The sequence below is a fragment of the Lepisosteus oculatus genome, chromosome 5 (genome assembly GCF_040954835.1).
Source record: "Lepisosteus oculatus isolate fLepOcu1 chromosome 5, fLepOcu1.hap2, whole genome shotgun sequence".
NCBI lineage: Eukaryota > Metazoa > Chordata > Actinopteri > Semionotiformes > Lepisosteidae > Lepisosteus > Lepisosteus oculatus.
Window position 1 is genome coordinate 56810769 of NC_090700.1, and position 20162 is coordinate 56830930.

At 39.2% G+C, this 20162-nt stretch overlaps 1 protein-coding gene across 2 annotated transcripts in view; it reads left to right on the top strand.

Moving 5' to 3' along the window:
- LOC107076920 (golgin subfamily A member 6-like protein 22) overlaps positions 1 to 20162 on the top strand; it is a 53067-nt gene that overhangs the window by 29883 nt on the left and 3022 nt on the right. The window contains exons 19-29 of one of the 2 annotated variants that reach the window (XM_069190700.1): positions 187 to 304; positions 6077 to 6118; positions 8797 to 8928; positions 9848 to 9921; positions 12282 to 12366; positions 13009 to 13120; positions 16247 to 16320; positions 16510 to 16602; positions 17846 to 17965; positions 18097 to 18252; positions 19953 to 20013. In XM_069190700.1, the coding sequence (XP_069046801.1) occupies positions 187 to 304; positions 6077 to 6118; positions 8797 to 8928; positions 9848 to 9921; positions 12282 to 12366; positions 13009 to 13120; positions 16247 to 16320; positions 16510 to 16602; positions 17846 to 17965; positions 18097 to 18252; positions 19953 to 20013 (1067 nt within the window). Of the gene's footprint in view, positions 1 to 186; positions 305 to 6076; positions 6119 to 8796; positions 8929 to 9847; positions 9922 to 12281; positions 12367 to 13008; positions 13121 to 16246; positions 16414 to 16509; positions 16603 to 17845; positions 17966 to 18096; positions 18253 to 19952; positions 20014 to 20162 lie in introns of both variants that reach the window. The other variant, XM_069190699.1, reaches the window with a different exon arrangement.

A 20162-nucleotide genomic window follows, 5' to 3' on the forward strand; every position in this document is an offset into this window, starting at 1 on the left:
ACACTGCTGTAAGAAGTTTACTGACAAATATAAGCAGGATAGGTGTCATTGAATCAGTATTGTACAATATGTGTATTGTGTCAACAATAATAATCATCATCATCATCATCAACATTATCAACATTTTTGAAAAAATGTTTTTTTTATAAAGGAGGCAGAAGTGAAAATATTGATTTTGCTCCACAGCTCAATAACTCTGCTCCAAGAGGAGCTACAGCCTGAAGTGTCTGTCCTGCAGCAGCAGCTCGAAGAATCAAGCTGTAAACAACGGACACAACTGGACATCATCAAGTGCTTGCGAGAGGTGAATGATTAGAGAAGCTGAGACACGGTGAACATCTCGGCTGGCCCTCTGCTCTTCTTGCCAGGCAGTCATCTGACTGGCGTCTTTTCTTTCTTCAAGACATTTGTGTTCTTATGGAGTGCATTGCTCTTCGGAGACCCTTTCAGTTCCCTGATATCCCCCAAGGAGAAGCATGTGTAAACTACTGGGGGATGTCACTCACAGGCAGTTTATCTAGAGAATGCACTATTAAAAATGGTGTATATTTTTGTGTTCTCACTTCTGTGTTCCATTTTGGGTTTTTAATTTTGAAACATGCACCTCAGCTAGTGCAAATTAAAAATTTTCCGGTTCATATTCCCCCTCCAGAAATTATCACTCACTAATAACCTACTCTATTTTTCCTTGTTAGTCAGTCTTAAGATTCAGAATGGTTAATCTCCTTCCCTTGTAAACCTGTGTCAGGTGTTTGCTAGGTATGTAAGATTGTCTTTATTGCTCAATCTTCTCCATAGGCCCCAGGCTCCATGGAAGTTAGAGTTTTTCCACTGTCGAAGGATCTCCATAGATCCATTTACTTTATCTTAGTGTTAGTAATATAGTGAGGCTTTTCTGGCTGTAACACATATAATTACTTAGCAGGTTAGTAAAAACAGAAAATTTATAAGACCTAATACTTAGACCAATGAGGTTTAGTGTGGAGAGGCTAAGTTTTTCCTAGATTTCCGTTTCTATACAATTTTTAGTTTAAGAATAAAATCTGACAGATTTTAGAAAGATTATGAAAATTAAAACCCCAGTGGACATATGTGGCCATCTGCTCAGCAGCATAATCATGAATAATCTTTCTCCATGCCTTCACTGGGCTTTCATCATTTCAGAAGAGTGCTACTAAATGGTCTTTCCAAAGAATCATTTGATAAGATCAACCGACACCTCTTTTATGTCTTTTTATGAGCTAGTATTCTTTATTGTCTGTTGCTTTCTTCTTTTCAATGATTATTATGCATCTATTTTTTGCTCTTGAATGGTACATTTTGGTACAAACACCAGCCACACTTTTAGGGAGCCCAGTAGCCACAGAGAGAGACCAGAGGTCCTTCCGTTTAGCTGCCCTGGACAGCTGTGTATTAGGATACACTGGCAAGCATTTCAAGTAACTCTAACAGAACTCAGGGGGTAGAGACTAAAGTAAGATGTTTTTATCAGTTCAAACAGAGACAATATATCCTAATGGTTAGCTGGTTATGAAGATGCACATCGTCAGTTCCCTCTGATTCTCAGTCAAAATCAGTTAATTGGGGCAGCAAGCTTTGACAGATGGTCTGCGGTGGTCCAATTATTTTCTTACCTTTTATAATTATTTTGTGATAGAAACCAACTGTGGGGGTATATTTGTCCCTGGAAAATGAGACCTGGCAGAAGTTTAAAAACGGCATTTTTAAAGAAAACGATCTTAAGAAAGAAAACTATTTTTTCTTTAAAAATATCTTGTAAAACAACTTGCCCAGCTATGTTTTCAATAATTGTGATCTCTCGGTTTTTAAAAAGTGTAGCTTAGACCTGTTCCCTCTGGGTGCACTTAAGAATAAGTGTAACAGCAGAAGGGCTCTACACAGGCTTAAATATTCAAAACAGTCTGACTCTTTTTAAGAGTTTATTATTGTGTAAAGAATACACAAAACATAGTGTGGATTCAAAGGGGAAAATAAATACCAAGGAAAACTGCGTACCATTGAAATTTACCATGGTAAACTTTCACATCGAGACAGGGATTTAGATTCATACTTCTGTGGAGTGTTAACTTCTGCACATCTGTGGGCAGACAGCAGGGCCGATACTCTGTGACTGGATGTGTGGGATGCGGCTCTAGTGAGTCACCTTAAAATGGCAAGTGTTCAGCCATGCAAGAAGGAGTCCCTTTCTCTTAGATGACAGAACAATCACTCACAGCTTCCAAAGATCTGGAAGCACATTGCACTGCCATGTGTTAGGCTGAGATGCACAAGCTGACTGGAGACTACTTAGGCAAATGGCAAGAGAAAGTGCTTATGGGAGAACGTGACTTCACTGTACTCTGCCATGCATTACAATGCTGTGTGTATTTTAGTTTGCCTTCTAAATAGGCCAGCCGGCTTTCTGTGCCATAGACAGACACTGACCAAATGTTAATGTCATCTGTCTCCCCATGTTACTCCTGGTAACAGTACGATTATTGCAAAAATGACCATTATTACAGTACATGGGTATTTCATTAGCACACACTCTGGTCTCTCTGTAGGCAACCTGAATCCATTACTGTAATTCAGAAATTAATTTAATGGACAGTGGGAGCAATGCTGAACCTGGACATTATAATTCTGACATAATTTTCAATCAAGAATAAACTAAGGCTGTCATTTTAGGCACACTTCATGAGGTAAAATTGCCTAGATTCCATCAAAAGCAATATTTTTTGCTCAGTTCCCTGAAGATGTTATTCCTTGTACTAAGATGTCCATGAAACCTTATATACCTTATATATACAGTATATTATAAATTCTCATTAAACCAAACATCCTGGTACATTTGTAATGACTTGTAATGGCTTACTGATTTGTTGTTTGTTCTCTTTTAAAGAGGGGCAGATCTGAAGTTTACATTAACATTTTTATTTTTCCTGGAGTAAGTGGGTTCACTTATCTGAATCTATCCAAACATTTGAAGACTCCCGTCAGTTGATATGTGTTATTTTCTTTACTTATATGGCAATATAATGAGCATAGTAGATGTTTAAAATCAGGTAAATTTAGAGCAAACTGCGACCAATGTGAATTATCTGGGATCTAGTCTCCAGTGTGGAGGCTGAAGTCAAAGCTGTTCCACGAGCCTACTGTGACTACAAGCACCAGCAGGGGAGATGCACTACTGAAGACGATGCACTACTGCTGCTGAGGCTAGGCAGAGGGGAGTTGCTCTATTAAAAATGAGTTCCCTTTTAGTTTTCTATTGTCCTGGTTTCCCCACTGAGTCTGAGGTAGTTCCCAGATCTGTCCCCACCTATATACTTTGGGATTTTAAATATTATCTTAAAAATAAGAAATTGTTACCAAACTCAGCTGCAGGATGTAATCATTGCCACCCGCTGTTACAAAAGGGGAGTGTGATATGATTTGAAAACGAATATAACAATATTATTTTGATTGACTTAGATATGAGAATCATACAATAAAAAACATAATCTTGATATTGTAATCCTGAAGTAAGGGATTACAGAGTGTTTCAAAGTACATGTATTCCCTAGGACAGCTTCGTAACTGTAATAATAAGCTTCAGACTTAAAACAAATATTTCTTAACAATAACACCAACAGACAACAGTTATACTTTAAACAAATATGTGTAATACTCTTGAGTTCCAGAGCCCTACCTTCTATGACATAGAAAAACACCTAAGAGGCAAAGAGAAAACCTGTGTCTTCTTAAACAAAAACCGACCCTAACCAAAACTAATTCCCACTCACTACATTGATACTCACAAATTAATGGAAACTAGTAGATTACCTTGGCAAAATATGGTTTTGAGTGTGATCTGAAGGAGGCATTTTCTCAAGGCACAAATGTCTTGGGCTGTTGCTACTGATATTGTCCTTTTTTCTCCCTATTCTTGATTCCCCTGTCAGTGCAGTGTGTCTGATCCTGTGTTTGTGCAATTGTCCTTTCCTATGGATGTTAGCTTAATGACTTAACTGGGAATGGCCTAATTGCAGACATTTCTGAATGCCCAGCTTAACTTGATTAACAGTGGAAACACACAACTTCTAAATCAGGATCTTCAGTCTTTTCTTCAGTGGGTTTAGTGTTATGTTTAGTTCACATGTACTCTTCAGTGCATTAATTAAAATAAATATAACTGGTGCATGAATTGCTTTATGTTGCTATTAATGATGTAATTATACTCTATTAGGTTAACTTAAATAATTGAGGCTCCATTAAATTACTGGTGCACATTGCATCATTGGAGCACGTCAAAACACAATTACACGTCAGTGACTCAATAATAGGAAGAAACAGAGCTTAATTTAATTTTTAAGGCATAGAACTAATGTAGTAATTTGTTAACAATTAATGTCTCAAGACAGCATGGTTCATAATGTATGTCAAGTATTTTTAACTTATTTTGTATTATATATGTATTTTATTTTAATCTACTGTGATATACACATTAATAAAGACTTGGAAAACATTAATACATATTGGTACAGAAGAACTAAAGAATGTAAAAAAGGTTCTTAGGTCCATTATACTACTTGTAGATAATTTCTCTGAGGATCTAATTTTGCGGTTTCTTGACTGAACCCCAGATATCCAAGGGATTGGCTACAACAGTATGACTGGGTGGGTTGTTCAAGCCTCCCACAACCCTTTGTACAACATAAAGAAATGCCACCTGTTCTCCTGTCCTCCGCTTTGTGTTTCACTGTTGAGTCTGAAGAAGTCCATTGGGTTGACTTTGTCAATGCCTTAGGTCTTTTAGCTTCTCAGTGTAGGAAATTCCTTTTTTGTCCAAGTCTATATCGAGTTTCTCTTCTCTGGACAGATTCACATATGTAAAGACATTTTGGTAATGAGATGTCAAATGTTGTACATAATATTCTTAATGTGGTTATAGTAGTGCTTTGTACAATTTTAGCAACCAACCATGAAGTATTAAAACAGTCTATCTCCTTTTTTGATTTTTTACATACAGTATGTTCTCTGTAAGACTAAATCTTTTAATTCGATTTAGTGTGCATTGTACCATAGTCAACTTCAATAGAACTAAAATTGCAAGATGTTCTTTGGTCCTCCTGTCCTTGGGGAGATTTATAGAATGCTGAACTCAGTTAATAATTATGTTTAATATATCAATGAAGTCATCTGTGTGACAGTATACAAGAACTGAGTAAAACTACAGTATATACTGTAAGTCTGATGTCCTGTTACTCAGAGAGTCCTTTTTTTTTACAAAATATCCCTTCAGTCTCCTCCTAGTGCTGATACCTTCACTTTGTATTCAGGACAGATGTAAAAAGTGTGTGTTCAGAGTAGTATCTGCTGTACTGCTCCACATATCCTCCTAGGAGGATTTCAGTAGTGAGCACTCACTCAAATAGCCTTGGAGAAACTGCACAAGGATCATGGCTCACAGCATGGCGATGTATGGGCAACAGAACATAAGAGTGGTTGCAAATGAGAGGAGGTCATCCAGCTGTTAGTAGTTGATTGATTCAAGGGTCTCATTCAGCTGGTTCTTGAAAGAAGCCAGGGTATGAGTTCCAGCAACATGCCTGGGTATCTTCCATACTTCCACAATCCTTTAGATACAGAAATACCTCCTTTTCTCTTTTTTTTGTATGCACTTCCAAGTAGTTTTCATTTGTGTTCTGTGGCTCATGTCGCACTGTATATTCTAAAGACCTCCGTTGGGTTGATTTCATCAGAGCCTTTGAGGAATTTGAACCCTTGATCCAATTCTTCTCATAATTTTCTCTATTCAAGACTAAAAGGTTTTGGTTTCTTCAGACGGTTAGCGCAGGAGGTTCCATTAAGCCCTGGAAAACATCTGGTTACTCTTCTCTGGTATTATTCCAAAATATGGGCAAACTAGATTACATAAACAACCCATACAGGTAAATTATAGTTTTATTTTAAAATTATAAAGCCTAGCATCTTTTTATGTTTAACGAACTGCTGTTCTTGATATGTTTACAATAATCCTCAAGGCAGAAATAAGATAAGTAATTGTGTTTACTTAAGATTCTGTGTGTTACAGGAGCTGCAGGAGCTGAAGTCCAATAAGTCAGGGGACATCAAGGTGAGCTGCTGTACCTTCAATCGAGTTTGATTGTCCATTTGAATGATAGCTTGCTTTCTGTTCTGTACTGGAATCTGGTCACTGCAGTATGCTAGTACTTGAGCTGATATGAGCTCGAGTTGACCCAAACGCATTTGTCTCAGGTGGCCAGTAATAACTGTCAATAACTGAATAAGTAGAAGTTTTTGTCTGATATTCAGTGATCCATACACCAAATCATATTTTCTGACCTTTAAATAATCTTTCTGCCATTTGTCACTGAAGCATTTGTGAACAGCCATCTTGAGACTACTGGAAAATACTGTAGGTGTTACAGTATGTCCTTATCAAGTACAGTAGAAAATGGGCATCAAAACACTGTTTTAACAATGTGCGGGTTTGAATAAATTGTAATGGACTGCTTTAGTAACTTAGTCTTTTTTAGTATTATGCCTATTGTGGTGCACCTTGTTTGAAAAGAAAAGTAACATTATTATTGTATAATTGTACATAGTATTATTGTACTTTTGTGCATACATATTGTACATTTGTTGTGTATTAGCTATGAGTTTTAATTCACCAGGATAGTCCTCAAAAGAGTTAGTGTGTGAATTTGTACTGCTGCACAGCACATCAAGCTGTGAGTGTGGGTAGCATTGATTAAATAGACAGGTGCCTGACCTCTGAAAGCCTTGTAAGTAAGTAGAAGGATTTTGAAGTCTGCCCTGTACCTGACAGGAAGCCAATGGAGAGAGCTAAGTACTGGTGTTATGTGGTCGTCTTTTCTGCTCCTAGTAACAATTCTAGCTGCCGTGTTTTGAATTCACTGTAAGGTGTTGAAAGTGCGATAGGTGCTCCCTGATAGTAGGGCATTGCAGTAGTCTAATCTGCTGTATCAAAAGCATGTATTAGTTTCATGTGTCTTGAGTGGAGAGAAAATACCTTCGTTTTGCAATATTTCTTAACTATAGGAAGCATGCCTTCGATACTGCATTGACATGAGAGTTAAATGAGAGCTTTGTGTCTAAGATTACACCTAAGTTATGTGCCGAATCTTGGAGGGAAACGTTTAAGCCCTCAGAGTTGGCTGCCTGAGGTTATAGCAGTCCTATCCACACTGTTGCCTCCAAACAACAGAACCTCAAATTTATCAGAGTTCATCCAAGACTTTACTTCATTAACTCAATTAGCTAAAGTGAAAATTGATGAGTTGTCATTAGGTGTAAATGAAATGTATATTGGTCAGGTACAACGCCTGATGCAAGGGACATGTTCATCATACTAATTATAGGTCCTGCCAGTACTTGGAGGGAATCTTTAACTAGTTGGGTGGGGATGGGATCTAGCGGACAGGTGGTTGATTTTGTCTTAATAATACATTTCTTTAGTTCATGTTCATTAACTAATTGGAAAACACTGAAAAGGTGCTCACATTGTTTTAGTACTAGACTTCTTTGTGGCCTGTTTGATTGTGTCTGAAGTCTGATGTTGTAAATTTTATTGTTAAACAAATCCATGAAAATGTCACAACTAAAGTTAGCTGGTACTGTTGAATCGGCCTTATTTGTTAGAGTAGCTATTGTCCTTAATAGGTAGGGAGGCTTATTTGTATTGATTTCTATAAGTTCAGAGTAGTAAGCTGAACGAGCTCTATATAGGGCTGTCTTATGTTGTTTCAGGCTATCAGTCCATGCCGACTAGAATACTTGCAAACCAGTAGACCTCCATTTGCGCGCTAGTTTGCAGGACTCCTGTTTAAGGGATCGTGTGTGATCATTAAATCATGGAGAGTGTGTAGTGGTTTTGACTACCTTAGTCTTTAACGGGGCTGTTTCATTGAGGGCCTGTCTGACCACTGTATTACAGTTGTGTGTGATTTCGTCAACATCAGTACTGAAGGTGAAGTTAGCATTAATCAATAGTGTTAATACATTTTAAAGTACCCCTACTGATGTGCCGTGTCATAATAATCTTCTCCTTGGCAACTACAGAGGGTAGTTGAATCTCAAAAGTAATTAAAAAGTGGTTGGAAAAAGAGTTATCCATGGGATGGACTAATATATGATGAATATCAGCTTTATGAGTGATACTAAAGTCTAGTGTATGATTGTACACGTGTGTTGGTCCTGTTATATGCTGACTACAACCTATGGAGTCAAGGAGGGACAAGAAGTTTTTACTGAAAGCATCTGTCTCTATGTTAATATGTATGGTAAAGTCACCAAATATTACAACTTTGTCTAAATTAATAACTAAGTCAGCGAGCAGTTTACCAAATTCAGCTAGAAACGATGCATATGGTCCTGGGGGTCTGTAAAATTAAAAGAAAATATGGGGATGATTTGGATGCTATTTTAAGAAGCATTGTCTCAAATGTGTGAAAGTCATTTATAGTTTTTAGTTCAATTTTTAGGGACTCACTGAAGATGGCTGCTAGGCCACCTCCATATCCTGAGCAATGGGCTTTTTATAAAAAAATACAGCCATTAGGTGAGGCTTCAACTAAAGGAAAAGTGTCAGTGGGTCTAAGCCAGGTTTCTGTTTGTAGGCACAGGTCAGAGTTCGTGTCAAGCACCATATCATTAACCAGAACTGATTTGGTGCCTAATGAGCGAACATTTAACAGGGATATGAATGTGGTCACTGGCTGGCAGTGTCTGTGTCTGTGGAGCCACTACATCACTGAACCCCATTTTCAGGCTTCTCTAGAAGAGGTGGATGGGGAGCTGCTCCAAGTAAGAGCAGAACTGCAGAAAATGTGGGATGTCCTGAAGATCCGGGACTCTGAACTAGAAGTGCAGCACCAAGAACTCCAGTCAGCACGAGGACAGGTGGGTCTGCTGCCCTCTTTCCAGCAGCTCTCCTACATTGTTGAGACACTCCATCTGTATTATGTACCCTATAAACACTGTTATATACTGTATATATTTATAAAACACACTATTAGGAATTTTATATCATACTGCATAAAATATACAGGCTATATAGTGGATTTGTACAGTGCTCAATCACCACTTTCTTAATACTCCTTTGTTTGACTTGGTTGCATTTACTTTTTTCATCTGCTCTAGTAAAAGTGAGGACAGTAAGTCTCAGTTGACAACAGAGAAGCTTTCAAGCTCAGCCGGCATGTGATGTTTTCAAAGTTTTCTTGGGATTTTTTGGATTTGTCATCCAACAGCAGTCCCTATGGCTGTGAGTTTATAAGCAGCATTAGTCATCCATCTGCAATGAGCCAGGTGCCACAGATGTTGAGAGGGTTTGAGCTAGACAGGGTATTTCCAGCATACCTCACAGCAGCAATCACTGTGGTTTGTTTGGTGCCTATAAGATTGCAATTTTAAGAGATTTAATTTTTTCTCCGTTTGATGTGAACTCTGTTGATAGATTGATAGTAGGTTTCCGAGAGAGATGTGACAGCAAAACTGATGGAGATTTGTTAGAGTGTGAAATAAATGTAATTGCACTCCCAAATTTTTAAAAAGTCTGAGATACCCTCAAAAGAAAGGTTTGTTATAAAGAAGTCAAACAAGTTAAATATTACTTTGTATTTTAGACAGGGCATGCCATGGCCCTTAGCGCTCTCATTGACGAAGAACAGAGGTTCTGGCCTAACATTGATGACTCTTCATGCTTAGTGTATAATATTTTCCATCCATGGACTCAATGATAGTCATGCTGGCATACGTTAGTATCTGAAAGACATAGGCTGCAAGAGGCACTCATTGTGGGATCACTCTTCCCTGGCAGATATCAGAGCGTAGCAATGAGGTGAAGAGGCTGGAGAAGATGCTGGAAGAGCAAGCTCAGGAGCTGGCGCAGAAGTAAGTCCAGCCTAAGATACCTTACATTTCAAATCGGGTTTGAAAGTCTGAGGAACTTTTCAAAAATCTTCTGAAAATATACAGTAAATAAATCATACACTGTATGATGTTCCATATTCATTACTGCTGTTACTAGTTCAAAGCACTGTAACAAGTTGCCTTAGTGAAGAGTTAATGTAGAATTACATGAAGAATGGGGAAAAGAGGATTTTCAAACTGATTATTAATTTCCTGTTGGTCTGAAGTGAGACAGGCAGACATGCAAATATGGGGAGATTAAATGAGAAGCAGCAGATGGGCACAGCTGGTGTATAAGAACTTTACCAAGGCCTTTCACCTCGATCCTACTAGGGCTTATGTCATGATTTCTGTGAAGATCGAATTAATTTTGAACTGTCAGGTGCTCTTTATGCAAATGGAGAAAAGGGAGTAGGCTGTTTATATAATTATACAATACACCTGTTGAATGTACTTCATCTCTTTCCTTTTACATAGAATAATTCCCTTAAGTTCCTTTAGTAATCAGAATCAGAAACGTTTATTTGCCAAGTACAAGATATACAAAGAATTTCTCAAGGGTGTCGACATAAATTCCAATAAGATAAAAGTAACAGAATAACAGATAAAAACAAATCTCAGTGATATGTTACAATATAAAAATGTACAGCGAATACTGCGTATATTTGCAGAAACTATCGGCAGCATGTGCCGTTAAATGAAACTGTACAACTGATCCCAGAGGAGGGGTGAGAGCAGTGTCCTTGCTTCTAAGGCTCATGGCCTGGGGGAAGAAGCTGTGCCGGTGATGGTCAGTCCTGGTGTTCAGGCTCTCACTGAGAGGGAACACGCTGGAAGAGAGAGTGGCCAGGGTGTGAGGGGTCAGCCATGGTTTTCCCCGCCCTCCTTGTCATCCGAGACGAGTATAGATCTGAAATAGTAATATTTTACTATTGTGAAATCTCCCAGTTTCTCGAGGAACAGATATAAATATATTGGACAGATTCAATGGACCATGCAAAGTAAAAGTTTAAAAACTTGTAATACAAGAATATAAGAAAGGATACAAATGAGGGAAGGTGATTAAGGCCTTCTATGCTCATTTGATATTTTAAAAACTACTTTAAATAAAAGGCAAATCTCACGCACTCTGTTCAGATTCTTACTCCCCCCCATATTCACCCGATGAGAACATAATAGACACTTTCATGTAAAGCTTTCTACAGCTCACAATCACATAAGAAATACATGTAGTATACAGTATGTGCTTACTTCCTGAGTGGATTGTTTTGTGCTTTACACATTATATTTCATTTGCCAAATGTCAGCCCAATCCTTTATTTTGTTTTTTTTTATACTGAACATGCACTTGTTTCTGTTTGATATAATTAATTAATAATAATTGCTTACATTTATACAGTATAGCGCTTTTCTGGACACTCTACTCAAAGCGCTTTACAGGTAATGGTGATCCCCTCCACCACCACCAATGTGCAGCCCCACCTGGATGTTGCAACAGCAGCCATAGTGCGCCAGAACACTCACCACACACCAGCTATCAGTGGGGAGGAGAGCAGAGTAATGAAACCAATTCATAGATGGGGATTATTAGGAGGCCATGATTGGTAAGGGCCAATGGGAAATTTGGTTACACCCCTACTCTTTTTGAGCTCAGTACAGCACAGTAGTCCTGCTGGAGTCATCACTTGCATTTTGGATGTCATCTGTGCACTTTTCAGGGAGACTGTCCAGAGCAGAACAAAGATAAATTATTTTCAAGGTGCATTCTGACATTTGGGCAGGTTGAAAAGAGAGTAACTGATCATGTGAATATGCTGGATATTTTGAATTGCCTCAAAGGATCAATGAGATCTTTGGATCAATTAGCTACTAGCAAGGGAAGGGGAAGGGGTCCTTCCTCTTGTTTGTAAACTTGTTCCTGAAATCCAGCTCTTCAAAATTACTTCTTAATATTGAGGTATTGCTTTTAAGGTCAAACATTACAATAAAACTGAAAAAATGTAGAACACAGCTGTCCTGAACTGAAGAGATCAGGGCAGGGGGTAGGGCTGAGGATTACAGTAGAGCTCAAGAAAAGGCAGACAAAGCTGAATAAGTTCTGTCATTGGTGCTGGAGTACTCAACAACACTGAGTGGGTTTCAGTCAGAGGATCTCTCTTTCCACATGGCATCATAGGGATTGGGAAATAAGTAGAAGCCCCGACTTTCTGCCTGAAAGTAGCTGTCTAGAATTGAACTGGACACTTGTTCACTCCAGGACTGATCTCCACATGAATAGCACAGCAGGCACAGCTAATACGTTCTCATGTAATACCATCTCATTTAATATATTCTACTGACAGAAAACATGCTTTAGGACGACTAGAAAGACTGAGGGAAACAGAGAAAACTGAACTGGAGATAAAGGTTTCCTCGCTTGAACTCAAGGTAACACTGTCATGTTAGCCTGGGGCTGCATTACCTTCATATTTAAAAGAAATGACTCTGAAATGCTACAGGATAGGCTATATAATGTTTAGAAAGGTACAATGTTAGCAATCACTTTTCACGTGGGTCAACTCAAGCATTTAACTCTAAGATCAATGTTCTTACAACAACAGTCATATTTTTTCCAGTAAACACTGCTTTTAAGTAGTCTGTTAAATGTGAAGTGCTGAATAGTGACCAACGGAAAAAAAAAAACAATGACATTGTCTTAGTCTGAAATATGGAGGAGGCAGAACAATTACACCTGGTGTCATATTTTTGGTAAGCAATACTATTTGAAGAATGGTAGGTACTAATGACAAAAAAGCTGCATCAATGCATTAGAGCTGATCATAGCAATGATGTGACAAGAATCCCACTGGTGCACAAGCTGTACTAGCCAAAACCCCAGTAGAGAATGTATTAATCGGTTAATGGGAACTCCTAAAAATATCCAAAGAGCTATTTAATTGTATACATGCTTAAAATATCTTTAAATCAGATTTATCATTTTCTCTGTTGTTACTGAATTTCTTTTTGGAATTTGCAAATACAGGTGCATTTGCATTTAAATGAAGCCAGCCTTACTGTCCTGTTGTGCAGTTTGCAGAGCTGAGGGAGCTGGAAGAGGAACAGACCCACAGGAGTGAGAAAACGTCTGAGAGCAAGTGCCTCCGCTGTAAAGCTGTGGAAGACCTTACTGCACAGCTGCAGGGTAAGGGCTGTCACAGTCCTTGTGGAATTCAGATGAACATTCCTCACATGCTGCTTACAAATTTAAAGCTATAGAAACTAACATTTGCTCTTGGAATATCCCTAACAGATACTGAGTAATTTATTTTGGGCATTAAATGTGCATGATGCACAGTAAATATAGAAATGTTATCATTTGTATTTTAATACATTAGTAAAATATCAAGTGTATCTGCTGCTTTTCATCTAAAAGCTAAAATTGTTGTGCTTCTGTTAACCTCAAAAACAAGACTTAAATGAGCACTCACATATAAAACACCCACATTCAGGATTTCTGTGATTGATCACCATCTGTACACAGCTCCTACACTCAGTCTTTAGGTTGCTTAGGTTCTGCACATTGCAAAGAGGATACTGCTCAATAGGTGTTGAGTGACTCATCATTGCAGGACTACTTGTGTGTAATGCTGCACAGCTTTGAATCTGTGGTGAGACTGAGGGCTATAGTAGCACAAGTATTGAAATTCAGAACTGCAATTCACGGCTGATGACCCACTGAAGCTCAGCAGGTGTGAACCTGGTCCGTACCTGGATGGGAGACCTCTGGGGAAAAACTAAGGTTGCTGCTGGAAGAGGTGTCTGTGAGGCCCTTATTATTATTATAATATTATTATTGGCAACCTTCATGAAATTGAGCAAAAAGAGAGTCATATTTTGGGCTCAAACATTTGGGGAAGCTGTATACTTTTATTTTAACACAATACCTTTTCACACACAAAACAGTTTATTGAGTAGTACAATGTTTTCTGCAAAACATAGGTTTTGAAATTATTGGCACCCCTACAATTTAAATTTGGTGAAGCCTCCCTTGGAAAGGATAACAGCACTGAGCCATTTCCTGTAAAGTGTGACAAAGTTGGAGCACACTTTTGGAGGGATCTTGGACCACTCCTCCATGGAGAACATTTCAAGATCCTTGATAGTCAGGCTTGCGCTTGTGGTCTGCCCTCTTCAATTCAGGCTGCAGGTTTTCAATAGGATTCAATTCTGGAGACTGAGATGGCCATTGCAGAACATTGATTTTGTGTTTCTGCAACCATTCCTGTGTTGATTTTGATGTATGTTTGGGGTCATTGTCTTGTTGAAAGGTCCATCTATGGCCAAGTCTCAACCTCCTGGCAGAGGCAACCAGGTTTTGGTGCTTATTGGAATTCATTATGCCATGGATATTAACAGGAGCCCCTGGACCACTAGCAGCAAAACAGCCCCAAAGCATCAATGATCCACCACCATATTTTACTGTGGGTATCAGGTGCTTTTCCTTGTATGCAGTCCTCTTTGTAGTTCCAATAACACTTGGCAAAGTTCAGGCACTGTTTTTTTGTGGGTTGCGCTCAGTAAGGGTTTCTTTCGTGCAACCCTTCCAGAGTGTCACGGCTGCAGAGGGAGTGACACAGAGAGCCTGCTGATGGAGGTGGCGTCTAACAGTTGACTTTGAAACTTGATAACCCCAAGATCCCACTAAACTGCAGTTCTGAAAATGTGATCCTTGGGTTCTTCTTTGCCTCCCTCACCTTCTTGCTCACTGTGCGTGGGTGCAATATGCACATGCATCCTCTTCTTGGCAAATTTGCAACTGTTCCAAACTTCTGACTTCTACTTTTTGATTATTGCCCTGACTGTGCTTAGTATTTTCAACTGTTTATGTATTTTTTTATATCTGTTACCTGATCTGTGTAGGTCAACAACCATCTGTCTCTTTTCAGCTGAAAGCTCTTTGGTTTTACCTATGGTGATGGATGACAAAGAGATTTTACATGCGTGCAAACTCATAGTTATGCCCGAGGGAAACAGGAACTGGTGAAAGGCATTTAATTACAGACACCACTTTGTTTGGTTGCATTTTAAATATTCTTTAGGGATGCCAATAAGTTTGACCCCTATGTACTGGGAAAAAAATACTATTACCCAAAAAAATACTTTTTTTAATCAGAAAAACTTTTATTAGAGCGAAGTTAAGTAGTTTCACTGAACATTTGAGCAGAACATTTGAATCATTGTGTGTATTGTTTATTTTATACAATAATTTTTGCTGAATTTCATGAAGGGTGCCAATAATTCTTGAGTTGACTGTATTTGGAAAAGCAGGTTGGAAACTAAGGTTCTTCATTGAATATCTTACCTAATCTCACAAAAAAATCTCAATACAAAGAGTCTAAAAAACTTAACAGCCTTGTGCAGTATATTTGGTACAATATACTTAAAATGCTTACTGTATGCATTTTAAAATGCTTCTTCTGGTACAGAGTACTTACAATGTTGTGTAAGACTGATGCTTAAAATCTTACACAAATATAATGTCTCAGTATACAGAAATTAGAAAAAAGAGAGACATACAAAATTACTGTGCAAAATAAGTTTGTGCCAGTAATATGTATTTATAAACCATGTCTAACATAGGATGCATTGATAAAATACTATTAATTACAATAAACAACAGAATCAAAGCTTCCAAAAAGGTAACTCAGGCTTTTGAACAGAACTATCTTCAAACCTTTTATGAAGGAGGTTATTTTTCTAAATGTTTGTTTTTTTTGGCTAAAGTGCAGCAAACTGAATCCCTTTTAATCTACAAAATCCTGGACACCTGTTGGCGAGGGGTTTTTATTTTCTCCTCATGTTTCTGAACTTTCTCCGGATACCCCAGTTTGTTAGCTCTTCCCGAAGACCGCATATTATAGCTAATTGGCTATTCTAAATTGTCCTTTTTTGGTGTTGGTGTTTGGGTCGTTGTTCTCAGAGTCACTAGGATATAGTGTTAGGGTTTGCTCCCAGTATGACCAGTACTGTTTATGTAACTTAACAGAACCAAACACGATGGGCTGAATGGTCCCTGTTTTTAGCCATTCTGAATCCCTCTGCCCACTTACATACAGTAGCTCTCCTAATAAAAAGAGTGCATGATGGACTGGTGTACACTTAGAAGACAGCTTCTTCCTAAAGCCTACTGTATCATACAGTACTGTATGTATTTTAGGGAAAAAGGACTTGCAGATGCAAGAGTAATAGCAAACCAGGTAATGTAGTAAAGTACTGACAGGTGCAGGACTGGGAATATTATAGCAGTGTATGCTCTCTGTGGTTTCAGAGAAGGAGAGAAGGTGTGCTGAGTTGCAGCAAGAAAGAGACCAGGCCGTTCAGGCCCCGGAAAAGCTCCAGCAGGTATTGTACATACAGAGAAAAAAGTATCTTTTTCAACAGAACCACCCAACACAGCTTGAGACAGTTGCTGGGATTGAGTTGAGTTGTTCTACAGTAAGTGAGCTCTGCCTTTCTGTGGAGTTAACCTTCTAACAATTTATTCTGCAGAACATTGGCAGAATAGGGATATTTTCTGTCTTGGTTTTGCAGGGGTCAGGAGAAAAAGAGGTCCCTAGACTGAAAAGAAAGATTCATCCGCAGAACTCAGACCATGACAGACAGAGAAAACTGGTCCTGGAGCAGGTAGAGAGCAGTTTGTTGCAAATACCCAAATACCCAAAATGCAGGAAACAAACATCTTTATGGAAACTGACAGGTGAAGGTTTGTGAGACGTTTCTACTTTCTCAGCAGGTTTCTCAGATTCCCGAACTCCTTTCTCGCCCTGTAGCCGACATTAATTTCTGTCTGCTTAAACTAGAAAGCTCCTTCCATTCAGCTCGGCCCCCCGCTTCAGCCCCGACCATCTCCAGTCTCCCTCTGAACTCGTGTCAGATTTCACCCTCAGCACAGCTCCTGCCTCAGGCTCTCAAGCTGTTGCTCCTCGATCCATTGCTCGTCTGCCTGGAGTGGGGGCGTTTGTTCCCCTGAATTGGCATGGAGGGGTTTTGTCAGTGAGTCTCTCAGCAAGTCAGGAGAGTCTTCCTCTTCCTTTTCTGTCCCTGGCTCTGTGTCGTGAGTCTCAAGTGAGTCTCAGTCAGGGGTGGTTATTTCATGTCCTGGAGGCTGCTGAGCCAGACAACCCATTTAGGATGAATCGTGTTCCCAGTGCGGTCCAGGTGCTACTTTTCTGTACTTTTTACTAACCCCTCTTATCCCTTTTAATTGCCAGAAGAACACTAATGTAAGCATGTCTTTTGGGTCACCCATCAGGGAAAGATCAAGCATGTAATCTCTGGATCATGAGGTTCAAATCAAATGTAGGAGACAATTTCAGATGTTCCTTTGCAAAGTCTATATGACATTACTATTCATCAAAATACAAAAAATGTGCCATTAAATATATGGATTAAGGGATTGGAGTGGTTTAGAGGTTATATTATATTCTTATCCAGGTACAGTATGTACCCATTCTTCATTGTGGAATGGAGGTAAATAATTCAGGCGGGGAGCTACTTCAGCATGCGTAGGCTGCAAAGGAACAAGTAATAGGTTTATTCCATGCTGAAAAAAGAAGAGAGAAAACACAACGTTTCGGCCTACTTCAAGTGTGGAGCCTTCTTCAGGTGAAGCCTTCTTCACACCTAATAAAGGCTTCATAGCCGAAACGTTGTGTTTTCTCTCTTCTCTTTTCAGCATGGAATAAACCTATTACTTGTTCCTTTGGAGGTAAATAATTGTAACTAAGCCAAAACGGATAAAAGATTCCAGTTCAGACTTATCAGTATAAATGCCTTGTGAGTCCACAGTTATTGTAAGATATGGGAGATATTGTACAGGCTGTGGATACATATCCATCCTGAGCAAAAGAGTCTGCTGCGGTTCTAGCTGAAGAGCCTGTTTCGTGAGCGGGAGCAGCTGGGCAAGACCTATGTGAAGCTGGCAGAGCACAGGAAAGCAGAGGGCTCCTTGGAGGAGTGGGGTCCTAAGGGTCCACAGCTCATCCAGGTGAGGAGCCATTACATTGCCCCCTTCCTCACACCTATTGTACTGGGGTCTTTAGCACGGCAAGTCCACACGGGCTGTTACTTTATACTGTTACCCTTTGAAAATGGGAATTGTCTTACAATTTCTCACAGAACGCATTGGACACCCTCAGCAATCAGGAGAGGAGTCGGCGGGAGCTTGAGGGGGAGAGAGAGCGCCTGCAGGAGGCGCCAGAGTACAGGGAGCACCGTGGGCTTCAGGAGCAGGTGGACAGACTCAGAGAGGAGCTGCGCAGCAAGACTGACAAAGTGGGTATCAGGGGACGGCTCAGCAGTCCATCACATACACATTATTTAGTAAACGCATAAATACATACATAGAGATGACAGAAACAATGGTAGCTGTGAACCAATCTGTCCTGTCTCAAATTATTGAATCCTCAAGACTGTCAAATGACAGACATACAGCTGAGGACTTTCATACATTATACTTTTGATGCTTACCTTGTCCTCTCTCACTTAGAGGGCTGTCCTTTTCATATGGTACATCAACGCTGACATGTCAAGATTTGTAAAACAAATGTCTCATTGCATCCTGAACAGTAGATTAGAGAAGCATTGAACCAAAATTTAATCTAATATAATCTGATTTCTTCTGTTTTATTTTAAAATCTCTGTTTTTTACTTTAAAGGCTAAAATCTATAGCTGTGGTTTTCATGTAAAGAAAATATTGATGCTATGCTGTGAAATGAAACAACTGACTTTCTTTCATGAAGTTTTTGAACCACAAAATTAAAGAAATCACATGAGCACTGGCCTGGAAATGAGAGAATGAGTTATATGCAGTATCTATTATTTTACTTCATTTAGACAAACCCTGTCATACTGTACCTCTGCTTGCTTTTCCATTCCTCTGTAACTCCAGAGGACTGACATAGCTCTCGGTATTGAACAAGACAGAATACCACTCTTCATATTAGGAGTAAAAAATATCACCTTGCTTTTTTGCATTGAACAAGTGATTTTTGTCAGAGAGTGTTCTGACCCTAAGGTGAAAAACAGACTAAGTTTCAAGGACAAGGGAGGAATCGGCTGTCGTCTAGAGAAAACTCTCTGGCATGATGCTATCTTCAGATGTTGGAAACACACAGCCTGTTCAGGATGTGTCATCATTAATATCCCAGCGCACTTTACAAGGAAAATGATAATCGCACATGTTAAGGGAGGGGGGGAGGAAGGGAGGGAGGAGGAAGAAACAAGGAGAAGTGGAGAAAAGAGAGGAGTCTAGAGGAGTTGGGACTTGACGTTTGAGCCAGGCAAGAGCCCCTACTTCATCATCATCCAGACAAAATCTGACTGGAGCTAAGTATTTGAACCTTGCTAGAGAGAGCATGTTATTCTGTGATTTTGGGCACTTGGGTTTCCTGTGTTAAAGACACCTCAGTTAGAAACGTCTCTCCTGCTTAGGTTGCATTTTTCTGGATAGGGATATAGGCTCCCACTTATTTTGTGGCATCCAGGGTGCAGAGAGACAGATTTAACTGCATTGTATTGAGTTAGAAGCAGCTCGTCTCCTGTGTGGCCTCTGTAGGCATTAAGAGTTTAGTGCTTCGTAGCAGTCCGGAGTTTTCTGGGTGACCAGAATGTTAGGCCTCTGAAACACCTTGTTTGTAAATACTGTACAGTATATAAAGTAATTTGTGTGCTGTATGTTGTGTGTAGTGTAGTGCAGTTTGAGTTTTGGTCATTGTAAGAAATATTTGTGTAACCAAGTGTGTCTGGATTGTTACTCCTCTCAACAAAGCTGTGCCAGAGAACAAAGAATTCACGTGCCTCTAATGATACCAGCCTCTCGGGTATATTGCTAGTAATCACTTACAAGTTGTGGGTTATGAATAATTATTTTACTTATGGACTAAACCGCTCGGTCAATTAATGATTTTCTCCATGTACGTAACCCCCATTTGTAACAGTATTATATGTTTTTTTCAAAATGTCTTTTTTCCAGATGTCTTCCATGGGTAAGGAGATTGAGAACTTGAAGGAGAGAAATGAAAATCTGCTGAAAGGTAGGGGTTATAGGGATGTTTTCTCGAAATTGTTTGGTCTGTTTGTTAATCTGTGTTCAGAGTACAAACTCCTTGCTATCAGACCCCTTTCATTAGGAGCATAGTTGAATTTTCTAACTCAATCATGAATTTCGTGTTATAGTTACTTT